At 39.9% G+C, this 20,538-nt stretch overlaps 1 protein-coding gene across 3 annotated transcripts in view; it reads right to left on the minus strand.

Moving 5' to 3' along the window:
* whrna (whirlin a) overlaps positions 1 to 20,538 on the minus strand; it is a 172,025-nt gene that overhangs the window by 16,319 nt on the left and 135,168 nt on the right. For all 3 annotated transcript variants that reach the window (XM_030742695.1, XM_030742694.1, XM_030742696.1), the window contains exons 6-7: positions 4,933 to 5,145; positions 2,801 to 3,022 (exon numbers count right to left, since the gene is read on the minus strand). In XM_030742695.1, coding sequence (XP_030598555.1) covers positions 2,801 to 3,022; positions 4,933 to 5,145 — 435 coding nt within the window. The remainder of the gene's footprint in view (positions 1 to 2,800; positions 3,023 to 4,932; positions 5,146 to 20,538) is intronic.

Here is a 20,538-nt window from a genome sequence, read left to right on the forward strand (position 1 = left end):
AAAAACACATGAGTATCTGAGGGCATGCATTTGTATTCACTTGAGTATACCAGGTTTGGAGTCTAGTTCAGAAATCCACTGTTTTTATTCTCCCAAACCCACCCTGCTCTCTAATCTACTTTACACAGCAGTGGTAGCACTCACCCATGGGCCCAAAACAGCACCAAAAGACACACACACACACACACACACACACACACACACACACACACACACACACACACACACACACACACACACACACAAGGTAAGAATGCAGACCACCACACACACACACACACAGGCTCTGTCACACATGTAAATGTCGCTTCTCAGAGGGGAAAGTAGAAAGGCAGGCAAAACCCATCCCGGGCATCTGAATGAGAAGGACTGTTTGGTGAATAAATCTGCAGACAGGCGGCAGCTTATCTCCGCTGTCAGCTTAGAAACCGTGTGTATGTGCGTGCAGGTTTGCGTGTTCATGTGTGCAACCACTTATCTTTATCCAGCCAAACACTGGGAAGCTGACACACTCACTACATGCTTACATGTTTGTGTTTGAGTAGCTGGCACCTGTAGTGGAGACGACTGTAAACTGAGCTGCACAAAAAGCTTCCTGGCAAACCTGGGCTGTGATTAAAAATATGCAGACAAGTCCATTGTCCCTTATTAAAAATACATTTTGATCAGATACAATGGTAAAAACAGAGAATCTGGAATGTTTCACTGCAGGATGCGTCTCAGAATGGCTAAAGCCAATGTTTTATTCTTTGCCCTGGTGAAGCAGCCTTTAACTGCTTGGCAGGAACAGCACTTTTCCCTGTGGAGTGGCTGCAGTGTACTATAGAAAATAGTAGGCTCATTAGGTTAGTGTCATAAAATAAATCCAGTGTAATGACCATTGTCATTGTTGCTTTTGGTAATAATACTGAAGAGAAAAATGAGGGGATGTATTTTTTGCTGAAAATTCTTAATAAAACTCCTTCAGCAGAAGTAGACCTGGTGTTAGAATTTTTGTCTTAGTAACAGGATTCTTATTGAGACGGAAGCATGGGCATGTCCACTTTGAGTGACAAACAGATGCAGATGCAGGCTGCTGTGGAGTAGCTGCAGATTAGCTCTGTGGCCATTTCCATCCTGACTTTTGTCACTGTTTGTGATTGGCAAGTCATTAGCCAATGAGCAGTTGCCAGTGGGCAACTACTTTTCATCACAAGGTGATTGCACAGATTGCATGGTGGGAGACAACCAGTCTCCAAACAGTTGCAGTGTGACTTGGACTGACTGCAATCAGAGAGATTGCTTTTAAATAGGAATATAACCAGAATACAACCAAAGTTTTTGAGTGCGTGTGTCGTTTTGCAGTTAAATCTCTATCCTGAAGCAAATACGTAACTATTTGTGGAGAAATTTTTGAATTTCTGTTTCAGATCTACGAAGGTCAGGCTGGACGCTGAATGTAAATGGTTAATGTGACTTTCTATTTAATGTGAATTTCTCTGTATATAGACGGCAGCAGGTTTGTAACAGATAGCAACAGATTTGTAATTTTTGCTGAGTTATCATCATATCATCACAGATTTTATGTAACTTCCAAGTTGTCCCCATTCAATTGCAGACTGATAGCAGAGTGACTCCAACTTATTGCCATTTTGACCCACCAAAGGTGCTTTGAAGACAGCAACTGACTGCAAGTGTTCACAGACCTGGTCCCCATCTTCGAAGCGACCATTTCAAAGTCAATGAGACTGTAAGATCATTGCACATGATTGCAACAACTGGTCATGCTGTGGTATGCCACCACTGTTCTACCTAGAGTGACTGTAGCATTAGTTAACTTTAGCTGATGACTTAGAACCCCCAGTAGTCTATATATGGTCCCTTCTGGCTCAATAAAACTAAGAAGATGATGGCCAAAGTAATACATATCAGCTTAAAAATGTCAGTCATGGATATAATGACATTCCACAAACTCTCAGTATAATAGCCAGAGTCATAACTTGCACTCTTAGGACATTTCTGGTCAAATCAGGGTAAAGAACAACAACGGCAAGAAGAAAGAAAAGCACTGCACACAAATTAAAAATAGTACCACAAACCAAGGTGGGAGTTTGAATGTATGAATGTGCCTCTGCCTACGGAGGAACGTAACCTGAGTGTGTATTCTGTGTGTGTGGGTCTGTGATGGAAAGCATTCATCATTTTCAGCAGTAATTCCTACCTCCATAATATCTATCAGCCACAGCAGCCTCTCCTACAGAGGGAGAGAAGGAGGGGAGGTTTTCAGGGGTGAGATGGAAGTGAAGGGGTTATCAAGGTGGAAGAAAAACTCAGCCTATTAAATATCAGCCTTTTTAAGACTTTTTAATCTCAGAAGGTAGGCAGTGAAACATATCATTGTTCAGGCAACAAAGTCCACACCACAACAGTATCTGTTCTGCAGAAGAATCTGTTATAATCCATGGAGATATATCACACTACCATCTCTGTCTCTCACACTAAGCCAAGAGAGATAGAGGAGTGAGCAGACAGCCAAACAGGAAAGGAAGAAATTGCAATCCAAACAGTCAGACAGCAAGACGGACCAGAAAAATAAAATATAAAATACTCCGATCCATCCATCATATTATTTACAGCAGAGCAGACTGTTGCTTTCCCCTCAAACATGAGAAATACATAATATTAGCAGCAGGTCCAAAAATTAAAATTTAAATCTAAACAGATTATAACATAGTTTCTACTGCAAATGTTCATCTTAATTAAGCATGTACACTAAATGAAGTAGAATTACATAATCATTCCATTAGTGGGCACCACCTACCCGTGCAGAGCTGAGGGTGGTATTGGTCATGAAGCTGGCTGAAGATGATGTCAGAGTGTCTGGATATGACACCATGGACAGGGAGTCTGGCTGCAAAGCCGAGGCACCAGCTGCCCCCTGTCGAGCTTTTAGGGCCTGAATTTCCCGTCGAAGCACCAGCCCGTCAAAACGCTCCAGGTCCTGCGGCGTGACCAGGCCTCGTACTTCAGACAGCAGGGAGAACTGAGCGTAGGAAAGTACAGATGGGGGGAAACGAGAGAGGAGATGAAGGCATGATTTAACAGAGCAGTCTCATGGTAGGATAGATACACTCCCCTCCAAAAGTATTGGAACAGTGTGGCCAAACTCTTTGTTTCTGCTGTAGAGTGAAAAAATTTTTTTTTTGTTTGTTCTGGGGTGTTACCCCCCTTCAGTCTCCTCTTTAGCATGTAAAAATGCATGATCCATAGGGTTTAAGTCTAGAGATTGACTAGGCCAGTCTTCCTTCCTGCCCCTGATGAACTCCTTTATAGTTTTGGACGTGTGTTTTGGGTCATTATCTTAATGAGATGATGAAGCATCTCACAATCAGTTTGGTTGCATCGTTCTTTAAACTGACAGACAAAACTTCTGACCACAGCTGTAGTCTGCAGTTTCTGTAACTGGGTAACATCTGTAACTGTTATCCAGTTACAGATGTTTTGTGCTCTTATATGGAGGAGACCAGCTCCATATTTCTTTTCTTAGTTGGGCGCCCATTTGTAGAAAGAGTAGTTACAGCACTATGAATATATGTTACTGTGGATTTTTTGGTTCCTATAATTGTGTAGTGAAAATCTGGTACTGTGACTAGCCCCTAGACTGGACTGTTTGAGTAATATATTTTTTTGATGTGGACAACCATGATACAATCAGACTGTGTTTCATCATAAGTGTACAGATGTGACCATATAACTGCAGATCATATTTTCTTGCTACTGTAGTTGTTCCGGCAGCAACGCTCCTGTCGTTAAACTGTAATTGTGTTTACTTTTTTCCTGGTGATGCAATGAATATAAAATAATTAAATTTGCAGCCGAGCAGATTGATAATGACTGCTGGTCAACAGAGTATCTATGAGCAAATTGCATCCCCATTTTACTGTTTGATGACATGAACTGAAAAATATGTAAATGAGAACAACTGTGTTGTGAATATGACTTTGTCAAGCTGCAATAAGTCATTTCAGAGAGCACAGAGAGAGGCCAATCAGACAGGTGGTTTTCCTTCCCTCATTTCCATCCCTTAATCTGCTGTTTCTTTCTCACTAACCACAAACAGAAGAAACTAGTTTTGCTTTGTGTAAACAGCGTCAGAAACAAATAAAATGCACCACTGAGTTTTAGGTAAACTGCTAATAATGACAGGCACTTATCTACACCCTTAAGGACGACATGAGCTGCTCTGACAAAAATAGATCCAGTGCCTAAGGATAGCAGAGTGGACAAAAGAGCTGTGAATGAGTCACTCCATATGTGTAGTCAGTGGACAACACAGACTGCCTACAGTGGCATCAGATCAGCTGCAGTAACCATGGTGAAGCCACACAGCCAGGTATGATTTTTGCAATTATTCTGAACTGTAATTTTTGTACATTTGTGGTCTAACCTTTTGGGTACACATTATACCGAGAAAACTGTAAGTGCATGACACTGAGTTCCTTTATCCATGCATAAACTTTATTTTATAGTAACTTAAAAAACAAACTTTAGTTTTTAAAATTGAATTTAAATCAAGTTGTCTAATTTCATTTTTGAACAAAATAGCTAAACCATTATTAAACCCACTCTGATTACATTATTTCTTGTTGTACTTGTTGCAAAATAAATACATTAAAGCCATCTGCCCATGATACAGCAATGTACTTAAGAAATTGGAAATAAAATGTCTTTGATTTATTGTGTTTATAAGGTGAACTTTTGCACACTATGAGAAACTCAAGAGACTTAAGAGCTCGGGGAAGAAGAAAAAACAAAACAAGCATAAATCTCAGAAGGACTAAAAACTTCAATCTTACACGGAGACTTTACAGGAGAACACCGACAGAAAATGCATTCTCTTTTGATCTTTCTCTTTGCTTCCTCAGACTGACACAAGCCTCCTCCATAGTTTACCTTTGCGTGCGTGTTTAGCAGCTCAAACAGCGCCATGACCAGCTGCTCCACTCCTATGTGTCCGTCCCGATACTCCTCCACGTAGTAGACCATGGTCTGTCGCTCTGCCTCTGTCAGCAGGTGGCGTGCCTGCTCCTCGAGCATGGCCCGGGACTGATTCACCAGACTGGACAGAGTTACCTGTGAGCCTGCCACACCCTTGTAAAACCCGGGCTAGAGCAGATGAAAGAAAGAAGAAAGACAAATGATTGATAAAAACAATCAGAACTTTTATTATTTTATTTTTAAAATGGATTTCGATGTCTTCTTAATTTATTTGGGCGATGGAGTGAAGAAGCAAGCTGAATTGAAGGGTTGAAGAACAGGTCAAGGACAGGAGTGGTGGTCACAGTTAAATATAATTAATAGATGTTTTAGTGAAGGGTGAGGTAAAAAAAAAAAAACTTTAAGGAAGCTCATGGCTGATGGAGGGGGAGGAGAAACAGGAAAGAGGGAGGTGCCACAGAAATAGGAGGGTTAGAGTAACAGGAAACAGATCATGGCAGAAAGAAGATAAATTATTCACATGTACACCAAACTATCCATCAGGCTCTTAATTCCACATGTATAAATTATCATGCTACTTCCTTTTCCAGCTGTCCTAGTACCATCTATTATCATTAGTGCTTTGTGGTGCCAGTGCCATAGCTTACAGGAGGACAGAAACTGTGCTGTTCACACATGTGGGTGGCATTTACAGCCTTTATATCCAACTCTGTAGTGCCAGCTGGTTTTTCTGTCAATCATAAAGACGCTCTGGCACTTCAGCAACTTATAAACTGCCAATATCCCTTCTTCGCTCCATATCTGCTCCTTTTTCCCTCACTGCCTCTTCCCTTTCTTTTCTCGGTTATCTGCTAGCCTGCATGCAGCTTTTCTTTAATTAACTCCTTAATCAAAGACACAACTTCAAAGTCACAGCTTCAGGGTCTGTGTCTGCCTGTGTTTGTTCAGACGGAAGCGGGAGAAAGAAACAGGCCTTCCCCTCCTCCATCCCGATTCGCTGCCTTCACCTCATCCTCAACTCTCGTCTGCGTTTGACCGTCTGTATTATCAGCTGTAGCTGTTGCAAAGTCCCGATCTGAGCGTAGCCAACAACTGTTTTAATGCCCAAGGTGAACTGTGGTGCTACCACGCCTGAATCTTAATCGCTGCAATGCTTACCAATAGAATTTCTCTAAAGCGTCAGTGTCCCAGTTATTTACCTCAAGGGCATAGTGGATTGAACTGAAGGGACCACAAAAGGCATGTTAGTCTGTCATATTAGAGGGCAGATTGGCACTTGAGGAAGCTAATGAAATCGGTCATCACTCTGCTGGAGTGGAACACCTGCAGACTCCTGCTAATGACTTCTGCTGGAGAAGGAAAGGATCGAGAGAGGCCACTTTTACTGTAAGGCTGTGGTTTTACAGTTAATGGATATCCGGAAATGCCAGCCTGTTCACTGGACCCGGTCCATCTCTGAGGTCATACATTGGCAGGGTTTGTTAAATGCCAGATAAACGGATTGGCAATTTTATCAGAGCGACAGACAACAACGGCTAGGACCACAGCCCACATCCAGTCGATAAAGAGCAAATCAGATAAAGTCAGTTCAAAAACTTGCCCATTTAAATGTCACAACCCTTATCTTTGCCAGAGCTTGACTGTGTTTTAAAACAAGGAAGAAAACTTGAGAGGCAAAAGAAATGGGGAGATGCGTCTCATTGTCTCTGCTGGTGCCAGGGTCACACTAATGTAGTGTACAGCACGAGACTATTCCACTGCACGTACCTGTCTGTAAACACAGCTCAAAATAGCTCATCTAATGACTTTTATGTAAAGAATTGCTATACATATATCCACCAGCTCAAACTGACCAATCAGACATCACCCACTGGTATTAGTGTATATTTATTATCTGATATGGGAAAACAATTAAAAAATGTTCAATTTCTATATTATATATTATCACTCAGACTGTGTATGTGGTCAAAACCTGATGAGTGGCAGGTGTTTATTCTTGAAATATAAATAGTTTGGAAAAAATAATTTTACTTTAAAGGTCACTTTGTCATTTTTTTCCCCCCCAGCACTAGGAACCACAGCTCATACCTTTAGAGCGCTTTTACACCTGTGCTGTTTAGTCTGTTTAAACTGAACTCTGGTTCATTGGCTCAGACAGCGAGCAGATAACTTCTTATTTAATTCTCACATCCCTGAAGTATATTTGTAGACAAGCTAGAGCCATTTTCCTCACACAAGCACCTTTCTCTAATATAACACTATGAGGAAAATAACTGACAGAGGGAAGATTATCATGCCATAGCTGTAACAATCGACTGCAAATGATGATGGTGCAGATTGGGCCTGACCTTGCAGGGCAGATCTTGGTATTAAAACCTGACAAGGTTTCTTCTGGCATGTTGTGATATTAGAACCTCAGCAAAAAAAAAAAAAAACACAATAAAACAGCTTTTCAACTCCATCATTAGCTTCCATCTGGGGCCTTTGCAAAGCTAGGTACGCTAACAGACCTAAATTCTCAGGGTGGCTATCTTCAAATAATGCATTTGAATATCACACTATAATGCTCCATCACTGACACAAGAAGCCATAAAGAAGTGGGTTTAAGTGGTGGAATCCGATCTAGTGAGCTGTTTTTATTCTGCACACATCCAGGATGTGAAATCGACTGTGCTCTTATCTCACCTGTGGACTGCAAATCATCTTCATTAACGGGGCAGGTACGGCATTACTACAACAGTTTCCCTCAACCCACTGGTGCCAGGTAAGTGAAATGAATGCGAATAAGAAATACTTTAAGTATCTCATATTTGGGAAATTCTTCCATGCATTAGAAAATACAAATTAGTAAACAAATCAATCTGTGACAAATCAGAAGAGTTTGACACCCTCAGAAGATTGTTTAATTTACAAGATGTGGTTATAAAACATGGATCTCTGCTGCCTGCAAATGATGATATTTATTATATGTCTGCCTAATAAACAGAAACATATTTCTATACAGCTGAAATGAGTACTGGCAGATCTGATTTTGCATTCATATTCAAGTAATCTTATTTGATTGACATTTGAGTGAAATTAATATTTAAAAAATATCCACAAACTGCTAATTTTGTTGATTACTTGTACAGAATTTACTATAGAGGTACAGTTAAAGCAGACAGGTAAGAACTGAATGGAAGTTATGCCTAGCATGCCTTAAAACTGGATTGTATTCCTATCATGACCTTTGACAGGTGATAAATGTGTCTGTGCCATAAAGTTGCAAAGAATCTCCCAGTGGCAATACCACACATGGGAAAAACAAAAATTCAAGGTTTCACCAATGCACCACTGTTCTAAAAAGCTGAAATAAAATAATAAAATGCATGTCAGATCTTCAGATTTAGACAAATCCCACTGAACTATCCAAAAAGACATTTCTTCTGCAATCACCAACTTCATCCTCTTATAAAGCTTCCCCAGATGGTGCCCAAGTAAACCCATATCTCTCCTAAGAGAGACTTTACTTTTACAATATTTTCATTAGACTTTCTGTCAATATTTTTATGTTGCTCCTAAGCTCTCTGCCCTTGGATCAAATCCACAATGAACTGTGAGCAGACATATATATATATATATATATATATATATATATATATATATATATATATATATATATATATATATATATATATATATATATCAGTTGCAATCTTTAGATTGCTGGCTTGAACGCACCAGTGAGCTTCAGCAGAGACCAGCACCCGGCTGACAGACGGGATCTGTTGGTTTGGAAAGCACACTCAAGGTGTGTGCCCAATCACACACAATCACTATGATAGTTCAAGTTTACAGCTGACAAGAGTTCAAATCTGGAGTGTGTGCACTGGTAATATTTATATAAAAAACACTGCAATGCATATTTGTGTTTTAACCACATCAGTATCAGACTGCCACCAGTCACCAGCCAAAAGTAACAGTTTGACAACCATAAATGATTCCCAAAGAGCTATCAGCCAAAAACTTGCTCTATTTTGGCATGCAGTTTGTCCTTAAAAGTGGTGGGACTGCAGAACTGTCTACAGCAGATGATCAGTATCTGAAGTCGTGTCCTGCAGAAATAGGAGAAAAATCCAGCAAAGACATGACACAGGACCTGAGAGATGCATCTGGCCCTTCAGTTAATCCATCTGCTGTTTGCTGAAAAGGGTGGCTGTCAAAAGCCATTCTTAAGGAAGGAAAACAGGGAGAAAATGTCAAATTCCACAAGAACTGGACTGAGATTCAGTGGCAACAGGTCTAATGGAGGGATGAATCCAAATTTGAAAATTTTGGTTCAAATTGTTGCCAGAATCCAGAGAGAGGTGGGCCCCATGGGATTTTCTGGTTTTTGAGGGGTTCGCAGCACTCTTGACTTTGGGAACCACTGTCTTATAGGATAAACAGCCATCTGTAAAACACGGTAAAGGCTCTGTCATGGTTTGGGGCTGCATTTGTGGTGTTGGGGATCAAAATTGATGAAATTATGAAAGCAGCAAAGTACTATCAGTACCATCTGGAATACATCTGATTGCCAACAGCTTCATTTTTCAGTATGACAATGATTCTAAACACATTGCCGATGCAGTAAAAGCATACCTGGATAGAAAACCACACAAAGGAACACTATCAGTCGTGGACTGCTGCTGGTTATTTGTTGTAATACATTTCGTTGTCTCCCAAACAACATTCACTTGCTTTAGATCAGGGCCCAAATGGGGGCAGAGCAGAATTAATGATTGAGGATTGCTGTGTGACCTATTCTTAATTAATTTGCTTATCGGTCTGGTTTGGCCTTTGGGCTGCAATTACAAGATGAAGGGAGTGAGGAAGGGGGCGTGTAGGACAGCTGATGTGAGCGTTGGGATAAACTGACTCCACAGGCACCAGCCCGCGGATGTGATGAGAGGAAGATACAGAAAATTATAGGATAAACAGAAACCCCTTTGCTTGTTTAAACAGCCAAATCAGCAGCAGATCACTGAGAGAGATTAATATTTATGCCAAGGATGTGTTGTCACAGTGTGAGGTTAGCAGTAGGGGTCGACTCTGACAGAGGCTGCCTAGCTCATGTGGAGGAGCTGCAGTGCTGTGAATTATCACCTTCCTCACTTCTGCTGAGCCCTAAAGCCCTGTTGCTATATATCTTACCCTCTTAATGCGTCCCCACGTACCCTCTCTTTCTCTTTGTGTGTCTCTCTCACATACACACACATAAAGTCTCTCATATATATATATATATATATATATATATATATATATATATATATATATATATATATATATATATATATATATATATAAACAGCATTTTGAGTACAGAGCAGCCACTTCAGATATGTTAGCTGTTTTTAGCTTATTCTGTGCTTGTACATTTGGTTTTATTCCCAACATTGCTTTATCTTCTCCACCTGTGTGCCTCCAGAGAGCAACTCAGGGATTTTTTAGACACGCTGTGCAACTGTGCTTTTGTATTAAAGCAACTTTAAACGGACACAAAACAAAATATATTGTGAGTGAACCCAGAAAAATCTGTGGATACCTAAACATTGCACGTGGGGCCCCAGGTGTGGCTAGGGACATCCACAGGGAAGCAAAAGAATAAGTAAAACAGAACAGACCACCAAAGCATAAAAAGCAGCAAATAGGTAGGCAAAAACCTCCAAAATACAAAAAAAAGTCATGAACAACAGATTCTAAGAAACAAGAAAAAATGCTGTAATGCTCAACTGCGACATACAATCTGGACAAGAAAATCTGGCAAATGGAAAGAGCTACACAAGAGGCACATACACAGAGGAGTGTGATTGGTTAATTGAGAACAGGTGTTACAACAAACTAGTAAAATTAACAAAAGAGAGAAAGCAAAACTGATATGATGTGCAAACGTACAAGCCAAGAGTTCAGCCTCCAGACTTGGCAAAGCATTCAGTTTTAGTCTTTTTCTTCAGCACCTTTAATACTAAAGTACAGCATCTTTCCTCTCACACACACTGACACTACTTATTTGTCTGCTGCAGGTGTGTTACTTTCAGTCTGTATTTATATTTATTTATAATTTTATATCTAAGAGAAACACAACTTCAATCTACTAAGGAGTTAATGGAGCTAAAACAACATGTTTCAGATAAGGGTTAATCCAAAAAAGGATTATTTTGAACTGTCAGTCATGCAAAGCTACTGCTGTAGAGTCCAAGAATAAAAAAACACGGAGCTGGAAACGAGCCCGACTGCCTGACTCAGCATTTAAAGCCAGCATTAAGTGCTCTTCCCACTCAATGCATTTTGCACAACAAGATGAATAATTTTCCGTCTGTCATCACAATTCTAATGCCCCAAGAAATGTTCAAACTGAACATCTCACAAAACAAAATGATACAGGATATAGTTCTGTCCATGTGTATACAGTTACTGGGAGATTTGCTACTAGTTTGGGGGGAGTGGTTGTTGCTCAAGAGACAGAGCCAGTCGGAAGGTCAGTGGTTCAATCCCTGGCTCCTTCAACCTGCATGTCAAAGTATCCTCGGGCAAGATCCTGATCCCTGAGTCACTCCTGATGCATCCATTGGAGTTTGAGTGCATGAATGTTAGTGTCAAAGTGCTTAGGCAGAAAAAAAGCACTTGTATATGTTTGGCTGAATGAGGCTTTACAAAGATTTATACACAAAGAGAGCTACTGTGTCCATATGTTTTTTAGGTGATGTCCTCATACTCTCAGTGCTGGCTGCAGGCTGGTATACAAACTATTGTGTTATGCATTTAAATTGAATGCAGAGTTGGTGATGACAAGTTTCAAAGTTACAGATTTTGATTGGATAGTCATCCTTTTATTAGAGGATTAATGCAGGACAAAACAAAGATCTGGAGGTGGATTTCTGTAGGCACACGCACACTGCACCACACCGGTGAACATCCTGGGAATGGACATTGATAGGGTTATAGCTTATAAGTACCTGGGTGTTCACCTGAACAATAAACTGGACTGGTCAGACAGCATGACTGCACTTTACAAGAAAAGCCAGAGCAGACTCTATCTGCTCAGGAGACTAAGGTCCTTTGGGGTGCAGGGGACAGTCCTTAAGGCATTTTATGACTCTGTGGTGCATCACCCCTTTTTTACAGTGTGGTCTGCTGGGGGAGCAGTGCTACAGCTGCTGACGGGGAGAGACTGGGCTGCTCCCTGGACACTGTGGAGGTGGTGACGGAGAGGAGGATGATCGCAAGGCTGCACTCCATGCTGTCAAATGACTCCCACCCCACGTGTGACAATGTGACAGCTTTGAAGAGTTCCATCAGTGATAGGCTGCTGCAGCCAAAATGTTTGAGGGAGCGCTACAGCAGGTCTTTTCTCCCTGCAGAAGTCAGACTTTTTAACCAGCACTGCTCCCAGAAATAGAAGTAGTCCACTATGCTCACTACTATTGCTAGCACCGTGCAATATACTTCATTGTAAATAGGTTAGGTATTTATTTAGTGCAAACAGGGGAAATATAATAATCCATTTTGTAACATAATCTTCATATAATATGTTCTGCCCTCCACTAGCCACATATTTATACTAATGCATATTGTTTATACAGTTTTTTGATTGTTCTACTTTCTACTTTAACTCTTCTACTTCCTATTTTTATTTTTATTATATCTTAGTTGTTGTTTGTGCTCTGTATACTTTTGCTGCTGCTACTCTCAATTTTCCCATCGTGGTACTAACAAAAAGATTTCTCATCTCTTTTTAAATCCTTGATTTTTTTTTTTGTTTGTTTTTGGATGCAATAACTTTCATTTGCTCACAATCTTATGTGACAAACATTCAATGAGGAACAAGCAGTGTTGTGCTAAACACTGAATGCTTAAGTTGTGCTACTTGTAGACTAGTCACGCTCTTCCTTAACAAACTGGAAAAACGTGTGTTTTCTGTCATGCTAAAGAAGGAACGAATGTTCTGTGAACTTTGTCTAGCTGAGCAAATATAGACCAGAGAAACTTCTCACATCAAACATCCAGAGTCTGTCAGTTTATTAAATTACAGTCCAGTCATGTTGAAGTCTATGCACAGGCAAAGAAGCTGATTGAGAAAATAGGGACTAGCTGGGGAGGAAGAGCAAACAGGAAACTCACACGGACAAGAAAATGATATACAGTGCAAACACCCACTGGCATGCAAAACTGTGTTAAAGCTTTGCATTGAAATGTACACAAACAGGATTTTTTTGATCTAGAGGACCAAAAGGTACCATGATAACATATATTTCACCAAGGACAGTATATACAATAGGATTTCAAATGGATGCACAGCATGGTTCAAACAGCACGATACAAGTCCAGCGATATCACACTGTTGACACTTTAATAACAGTCTCAGACAGTATTCGTATCAAAGTTCTTCAGTGACCATGAGGAGTACAGTACATACATTATTAAGGAGCAGTACAAACTGCTGGTTTCCAGATACTGACAGGGCAGCGCTCACTGCCACGTATGAAAAAGAAGAAGACAAGCATCAGGTTGCTGCTCTGCTATATAAACATGTTTATTGCTTTGAGGCAGTACGAGCCCAGAGACTCCCACAGCTAGCTATGCTGTCACTCTGTACATTACAATAAACTGTCCTCATAATGAATGTATGTGTATTTTTTCCCCTTCTGGTGCCATGCTGAGTTGTAGCCTGTTGCAGCAGCTCACAAAGTTGTTTTTATTTATTTACCAAATAACAGAACTCCACAAACCAAGTTCATTTGAATGCTCTGGCTGCCATCACTTTGGTTTTCTGAGACCTGAACTCATAAGCAATGGGTCAGTCTGAAATCACAATACACACTCATACAATAATGACTTGTCAATCACATGGTAGCCACACCCCATCCTGCTTTGTAGAATATTTTATAAATGAAGCTATAATTTACAAATAAGACTTGAAACTAGCAACTGAGTCCATAAATCCATTATGTCATAGTGACAACAACTTATAGGTCTTCTTTAAGCAACTGCAGAATTCACCCCCTGCTGGACATTAGAAAGAATGCAGGTTTATGGCACTTAACATGCACAGGCACAGTCTGACAGAGCAAAGTTCGGACTGTGGTTCAATCACTAGGACAGTGTAATAACTCACTGCAGACACAAACCAATACTGTGCTGTCTCTAATACTGAACTGTATGTGAGTTATATGTGGCAGACTAAGCTATCATTAAAATACCACTTTAAAGTCCTGCAGCCAGGAAACATGCCCTTTGCAACCAGATTATAAATATCTCTTTAAAAGGGAAAATTCTGAATTGTTGCTCTTTGTGAAGTCCAAGGCCACAGGGGCACTGTTAATAGTAACTGTCCTTGTAATACAAGCTGAACACTGTCTGGTTTTATTACCCATGCCTACTGCCCTGCTCTGGTTCAGCTGAAAAGGATCCATTAACACTTTAAACAAGAGGCTATAGTCTTGAATTCCTACATGAAAATCATACTAATTTAGTCAATAACACATCAAAATATATAACCTTGGGTTGTACTAATGAGAGGCATTTGGGAGACCTCTAAGTCTCTCTGTGCTTCAAAGGAAGGTTTCAAAACCTCCAAATATTGACTATTTTCCATCCAGCTCATCAAACTTGTAAATAAGAGAAAAAGATAACAGTCAAAAAAAAAAAAAAAAATGAGAGAACCTGTTAAAAAAATTCTCTACCAAATTTAATGCATCAGAAATAAAGCACAAGAAATGCCACAATTATTTTACGCCCCTTCAGTGAAATCAGCCATGCTTGGAAACATTGGAAAATGTTTCCAGATTATTCTTATTTATTTTTAAATAATAATAATAATCATGAATAATTTTTACAGATATAGACTACCAAGAACAGGGTATATTAAAGAGGAAGAGGTATATAAAATGTAAATAAAGGCAGAATGCAATGATTTGCAAATCGCACAGACCCATGTTTTGCTCACAGTAGAACATAGAAAACATATCAAGCGTTTAAAATGAGAAAAAAAGAAAGAAAAAAAGGTCATTAAAAAAAAAAAGACCTGTAAAAAAGTTGGGCATATTTGCTGAAATAATGCAAGACCTTCCCTGAAAAAGACATGGTTTGACCTGTATATACCTTTCAGTACTGATGGTGCCTTTCAAGATATGCAAGCAACCAATTCCATAGTCTGTGCCTGTTACCATCAGATATGAACTGAGCACTGATAAGAAGCCAGATGGTTCCTCTCTCCTATTTCTGAAAGTGTTCCTGACCCCATGCAGTGATTTGCATTACAGAATCATGCCTGTTTTTAATGTAGTGTTGCTTGAAGGCCTGGAGATCACTGCCATCCAGTATTGTCCCTTGTGCACAGAGATTTCTCCAGATTCCTGGAATCGTTTGATGATATTATGTACTGAAGATGATGAGATATTAAAAGTCTTCACAATTTTGCATTGAGGAATGGTGTTCTGAAATTATTTTACAATGTGTAGATGCAGTGTTTCTGCAAACTGGTGACCCTCTGCCCAGCTTTACTTCTGAGAAACTCTGCCTCTCTAAGGTGCTCCTTTTATACCCAATCATATTTCTGAACTGCTGCCAATTAACTTCATTAATTGGGAAATGTTCCTCCATCCGTTTCCTTTTAGTACCACTTACTTTTCCAATGCTTGCTCTATTATGAATAAAATATGGGTTTATAAGATTTTCAAGTCATTGCATTATGTTTTTGTTTATTTCACACAATTTTTTTTTGGAATTGTGGTTGTACTTATTGTACTCTTAAATCCATGTTAATGACTGATGGAGTCTGTTGTATTTTCATATATCAGAAATGTCTCATATTTGAAAATCTTAAGAAAAACTTTTAAAAAAGATTTTGTCATCAAATTTCTTGCTCTTGTGGTATTTTTTCTTGGCTGTGATGCAGAGGCGCTGAGTGGGGGAGATGTGATAACTTGTAAAAGCTCAGGTGTTCTGCCAGTTAAATTCGCAATGACACCAGTCATAAAACAGTGTCATTGCCACCTCAAATTCGCAGTGTACTGCAGAATGAATTTGAAATGCCATACAAATAACCTAAAAGGTGATTGGTCCCACATATGAAGCTCTTTATAAGAAGTTATGAATTTTGTGCAAGAAAACAGTATTTCCAACAATGCCTGCAACATTATCTTTAGCATGTCCCACCTCCACAGTTCAAGTATGGAACCAATTCCTGAAGTTTTTCATAAGATGGCAATATTTCTCTGCACATGCTGGATAGCAGACTGGATAGGATGGCAGGCGTCCTGTGAATTCTTGGAGAAGATGAAAGAAACTAAGTGGTCATAAATTCTCCTGGCTGAACATTGGAGTCTGCTGAAAGAGCCAAAATGGCTTTTCACACATGACTACCACACAGAGTTTGTAATGCAGAGGTAGAATCCACATCACAGTAATTGTAGAAATGCATGGTGGTGAAGAGGGAACGCTTTTACTGCGATTATTAATGATTTATCATAATGCGAATAAAGTGACTGGTAGAGACACATCTTTAGAGATGCATCAGTTACTCAGTATAACACTGGTGAATTCAGAAGATGTGTCCAAACAATTTTGCAGTTACTATGAAAATCAATAAAATAAAGCAAAAGAAAGAAAGAACTCTTGCTCATGAGGTGGTGCAGTGGTTGGCAGAGTTGTGTCACAGCAAGAACGTTTTGGGTTTGAATCTGCCTTTCCGTGTGGAGTTTGAATGCACTCCCTGTGTCGGGCTCTCTCTCTGTGTGCTTCAGCTATTGGAGATTCTAAACAGGCAGTAAGTGTGACTGTGAGCGGGAAAGGTTGTCTTCCTCTGCGTTAGCCCTGTGATGGATTGGCAACCTGTCTAGGATGTACCCTCATGTCTTGTTGCAACTAGCATCTATAATTATCAGTATTAATTCAGCCTTTATTAATCTTTAGAACACAAAACATAAAACAATTAAATTATTGCAAACTACTTCATGCATTCAAAGCACTGGCAGGAAACCTTGCATTTGTGGGACTTGCATAAGTGTTTCCCCACACTCACTGAAATGGCAGCTCAGGTGCCTTTATAGACTTATGACACCTCTTATGATCTGTTTTGATCTCAGCACTCAGTTAATTGTCAGGTAGCTCAAAATAAATGAACTCTTTTTGGTTTATTTTCATATTATTTAATCACATTGCAGGTGCTTGTGCTTGCAGGTGCAGATCTCCTGTCCTTGTCGAAGGACGCTCGCATCTCGACTGCTTTTGCGCACCATATGCTCCTCTCACATAGAGAGCGGTTTATGCTACTGACCGCTAATTTGAACAAATTTGTGTTGTGCTGTCCACTGCACTCTGCTCGCTCCCTGTCATTCTTCGTTTCTACTGGTCACGCAGTATATACATAACAGCGTGCCAGGGTTGTGGCATCCGTGCGTGCTCCCTGGATGGTGCGCTGGAGCTGCACTGCTCTTTGCTGAATGCTGCAGCAAACTGTTCATGCGTGGCACAAGCCACTGGAAGTAATGGGTTTCAGAAAGCATAGTGCCATTGTTGTGTTGCGTGTGAAGGACTCTTTACGCTGTGTTACTATTTCACTGTTTTGAGCTGCCCCCTGTAATCCTTCAAAGACCACAGGTGTCACCACTGTCACCACATCTTAATGGATACACGTCAGATTTGAGCCAGAAGAGCCTCAATGTACAAAAAACAATATTTTAAAACTTTAAAAATAAAGTTTCATTATTATTATTTATTATATTTTCATTTTTGTATATTTTGGGTCAAATTAGGAAAAGTCATCAAATTTAATTGTAAAAGAATGACATTTAAGGGTTTATATTAAGTTGTTTTTGTTTGTTTGTTTGTTTTTTAACTGTTACCAAATATCAAAAGGATCAGAACTGACCCACACAGTATGTAAGGGTTAAGCTTGACTGGACCTTAACCATAGACATTATGGTACTGATGGACAAACCAGTTTTGCTATTTAGGTAGATTATACTCATATGCATACACTGGAATTACTGCAACATTTATGATTTCTATGCATAAAAATATCTGCATATTTAAGCTTTCATTTCAGAGCACAGCCCCTTAGTCTGTACAGTGCATCTTAACTTCCTGTCCAAAATGGAAAATCTGATGAAACAGATATTTCAGCCACTGCTGTGCAAAACAAAGTCTATAAATTACTTTTAAACCCTCTTTGGAACCAAGTCTGGAGGAAATGTGCTCCTTTTATTCTCCAAAATACCTCCAGCCTCCATCTTCCCTGTCTCAGTTCTTTCTTACAGTGTTGCTTTGTGGCCTCCTTGCTCTGTCAGGAGACTGTCCATCAGAGCTTCCATAATGAGAAGTGAGCTCTCCCTCTCACCCCCTCCATCTTTCTCTGCAGTCAGCTGCTGTCTCTTCCAACTTTCCTCTTAATTCTAAATTCCAACACACTTTCTCTTGCTTTGCAATGTCACAGTCAAAGTCAGCAGTAAGGCCAGGGGAAGTGCCTTTTATGGTCAGTGAATTGAGCTTCAATGTATAAGGTTTTAACACAGTATCTGGTTTGATATTGATATGTTAATTTTAAGGAATGATCATAATACAGTAACCTGAGATTGAGACTTAAACATGAATCCTATTAAAACAATGTATTATGTAAAAGAAAAATCTGAACTATAAGTGCAGAAAAACTTAAATACGCCCCAAATATATACTTAAATTAAAATAACTGGTGTAGTGTCTCCCCAGCTCCTGGCAAGACCAATCAATGCATCTGAAAGTTTTCAACGCCAGCTCTGCAGCACATCTAGATTTATTCCCTCATCTCATTCACAGATTTCTAAATTAATTGTCAGCATAATGTCCCATGCCTGATGAGACTTTTAATGACGGAGTTATCCTTTAAAGCCAAATACATTGAGCAAAGTCTTACAAAGGTTATTAGCAAGCAACATCAGCTTAGCAGGACGAATCAGGACAGGCTCAAAAGCAGCAAGCTGCTAAAAATTTTTTCTTCCCAATGGACTGATGGAAGGACGAATGCAGTTTTCTGCAAAGTCACAGTGAAAAAGTTCTCTGTATGGTGTGCGGATTCAGAAAATTACCCATTACAGCAACATGACATCTTCCAAACAAAATGCAACAATACTGAATGTGATCCTCCTGTTTTTGTTTGCTGTTCAAATGTAAATGTAATTAATTAATGAGCTATATAGTAATCACTGTTTCTACTTTATCAGTGTTTGGATTCATTCATTGTAATTTGGAATGACAAATTTCTTACTGTAATGAATTTTAATTAACATATGCATCTAAGACATTAACGGTGAGAAGTGACAGGTGTGGATTATTTATTCTCAATCAGTAATATGACCAAAATGATCTACTATGATATACTGATATTACAGGCTGATATCGCCCTAAAACATGTATGTCAGAATCAATTCATATATACATCTATACAGCACGTGTTCACCCCAGGGTGTAATATGATGCTTTTTTCTCAGATGCAATTGTGTCTCCAGATTAGGGATAAGGCACCTTTAGGCATCCATGCAGAGCCAATATTTGCCGCAGAGAGATAACAGTCCTGTTTTAGGGACCTACAAAGTCCCCATCAGGGGGGTTTGAGGGGTGGTGATGCTTTAAGTCACAGGTTTGTCAACAGGGAGTGTCACGACTTAGTGGAGACAGGACCCAAATGCAGGACACAGTGGCAGGTTTTAATCAATAAAGTGAGCCGTTGGTGGCTGATCAAAGAATCCAAAAACACAAATGGAAACCAGAAAGATGATCTGACAGCAGACAAGGGGAGAGGAAAGAATACGTATGCACACACACAGGACAGACTGTACAAGTCAAACCAATGTGGGGTAGACAATCACACAAGAAGGAAAACAGGCACAGGCAGAGACAATCAAGGAACTGGGACAGAAGATAAAGACAGAAAGTAAGGGCACAGGTGACAACACGAGGAAGTACTAAGGCCTTAGTCACGCAGGCCTAGAGGCAGCCTCTGGTCACAAGACAAAAATGAGCATTCCGCTACTGGTCTGTGAGTGGTTGCTGGCAGTGGCTAGCATAAAATTGATCACAAAGGTATATGGTGCTGCACAGAAACCCTCCTTGTGATTGCTTTGGTTGCCAGCAGTTTGCCAGGGTCCCCAGTAGTTTGCATGTAAGACGCTTAGTTTTCTGCGGACACTTGCATTCTAGTCACCAAGTGGTAGTGAAACTGTGAAAAGAGCAACACAAACCAGAAATGTAAAATGTTCTCCTCCAAAGTAAAAGCTGTGCCTTACTGCTGCAACCAAGACATTTCAAAAGACACGTTTACTTTGATGGCAAATGTTCTTCACTTCTGGTTTGAGTTGCACTAATTCAAGTTTCGCTATAGCTTGGAAAGTAAATGGCCAGTGTTTGTAGAGAAGTTGTCGACTTTCATGCAAACTGCAGGTGACCACAGGAATCTCCTAGCAACAAAAGCAATGAAATCTTTGGTACAGCACCGTATTTGTGACCAATTTCACGTGGCAACAGCCAGCAGCCTCCAACAACCACTCAGCAACCAGTTGGGGAATACGC

This window comes from Archocentrus centrarchus, chromosome 12 (genome assembly GCF_007364275.1).
Source record: "Archocentrus centrarchus isolate MPI-CPG fArcCen1 chromosome 12, fArcCen1, whole genome shotgun sequence".
Lineage (NCBI taxonomy): Eukaryota > Metazoa > Chordata > Actinopteri > Cichliformes > Cichlidae > Archocentrus > Archocentrus centrarchus.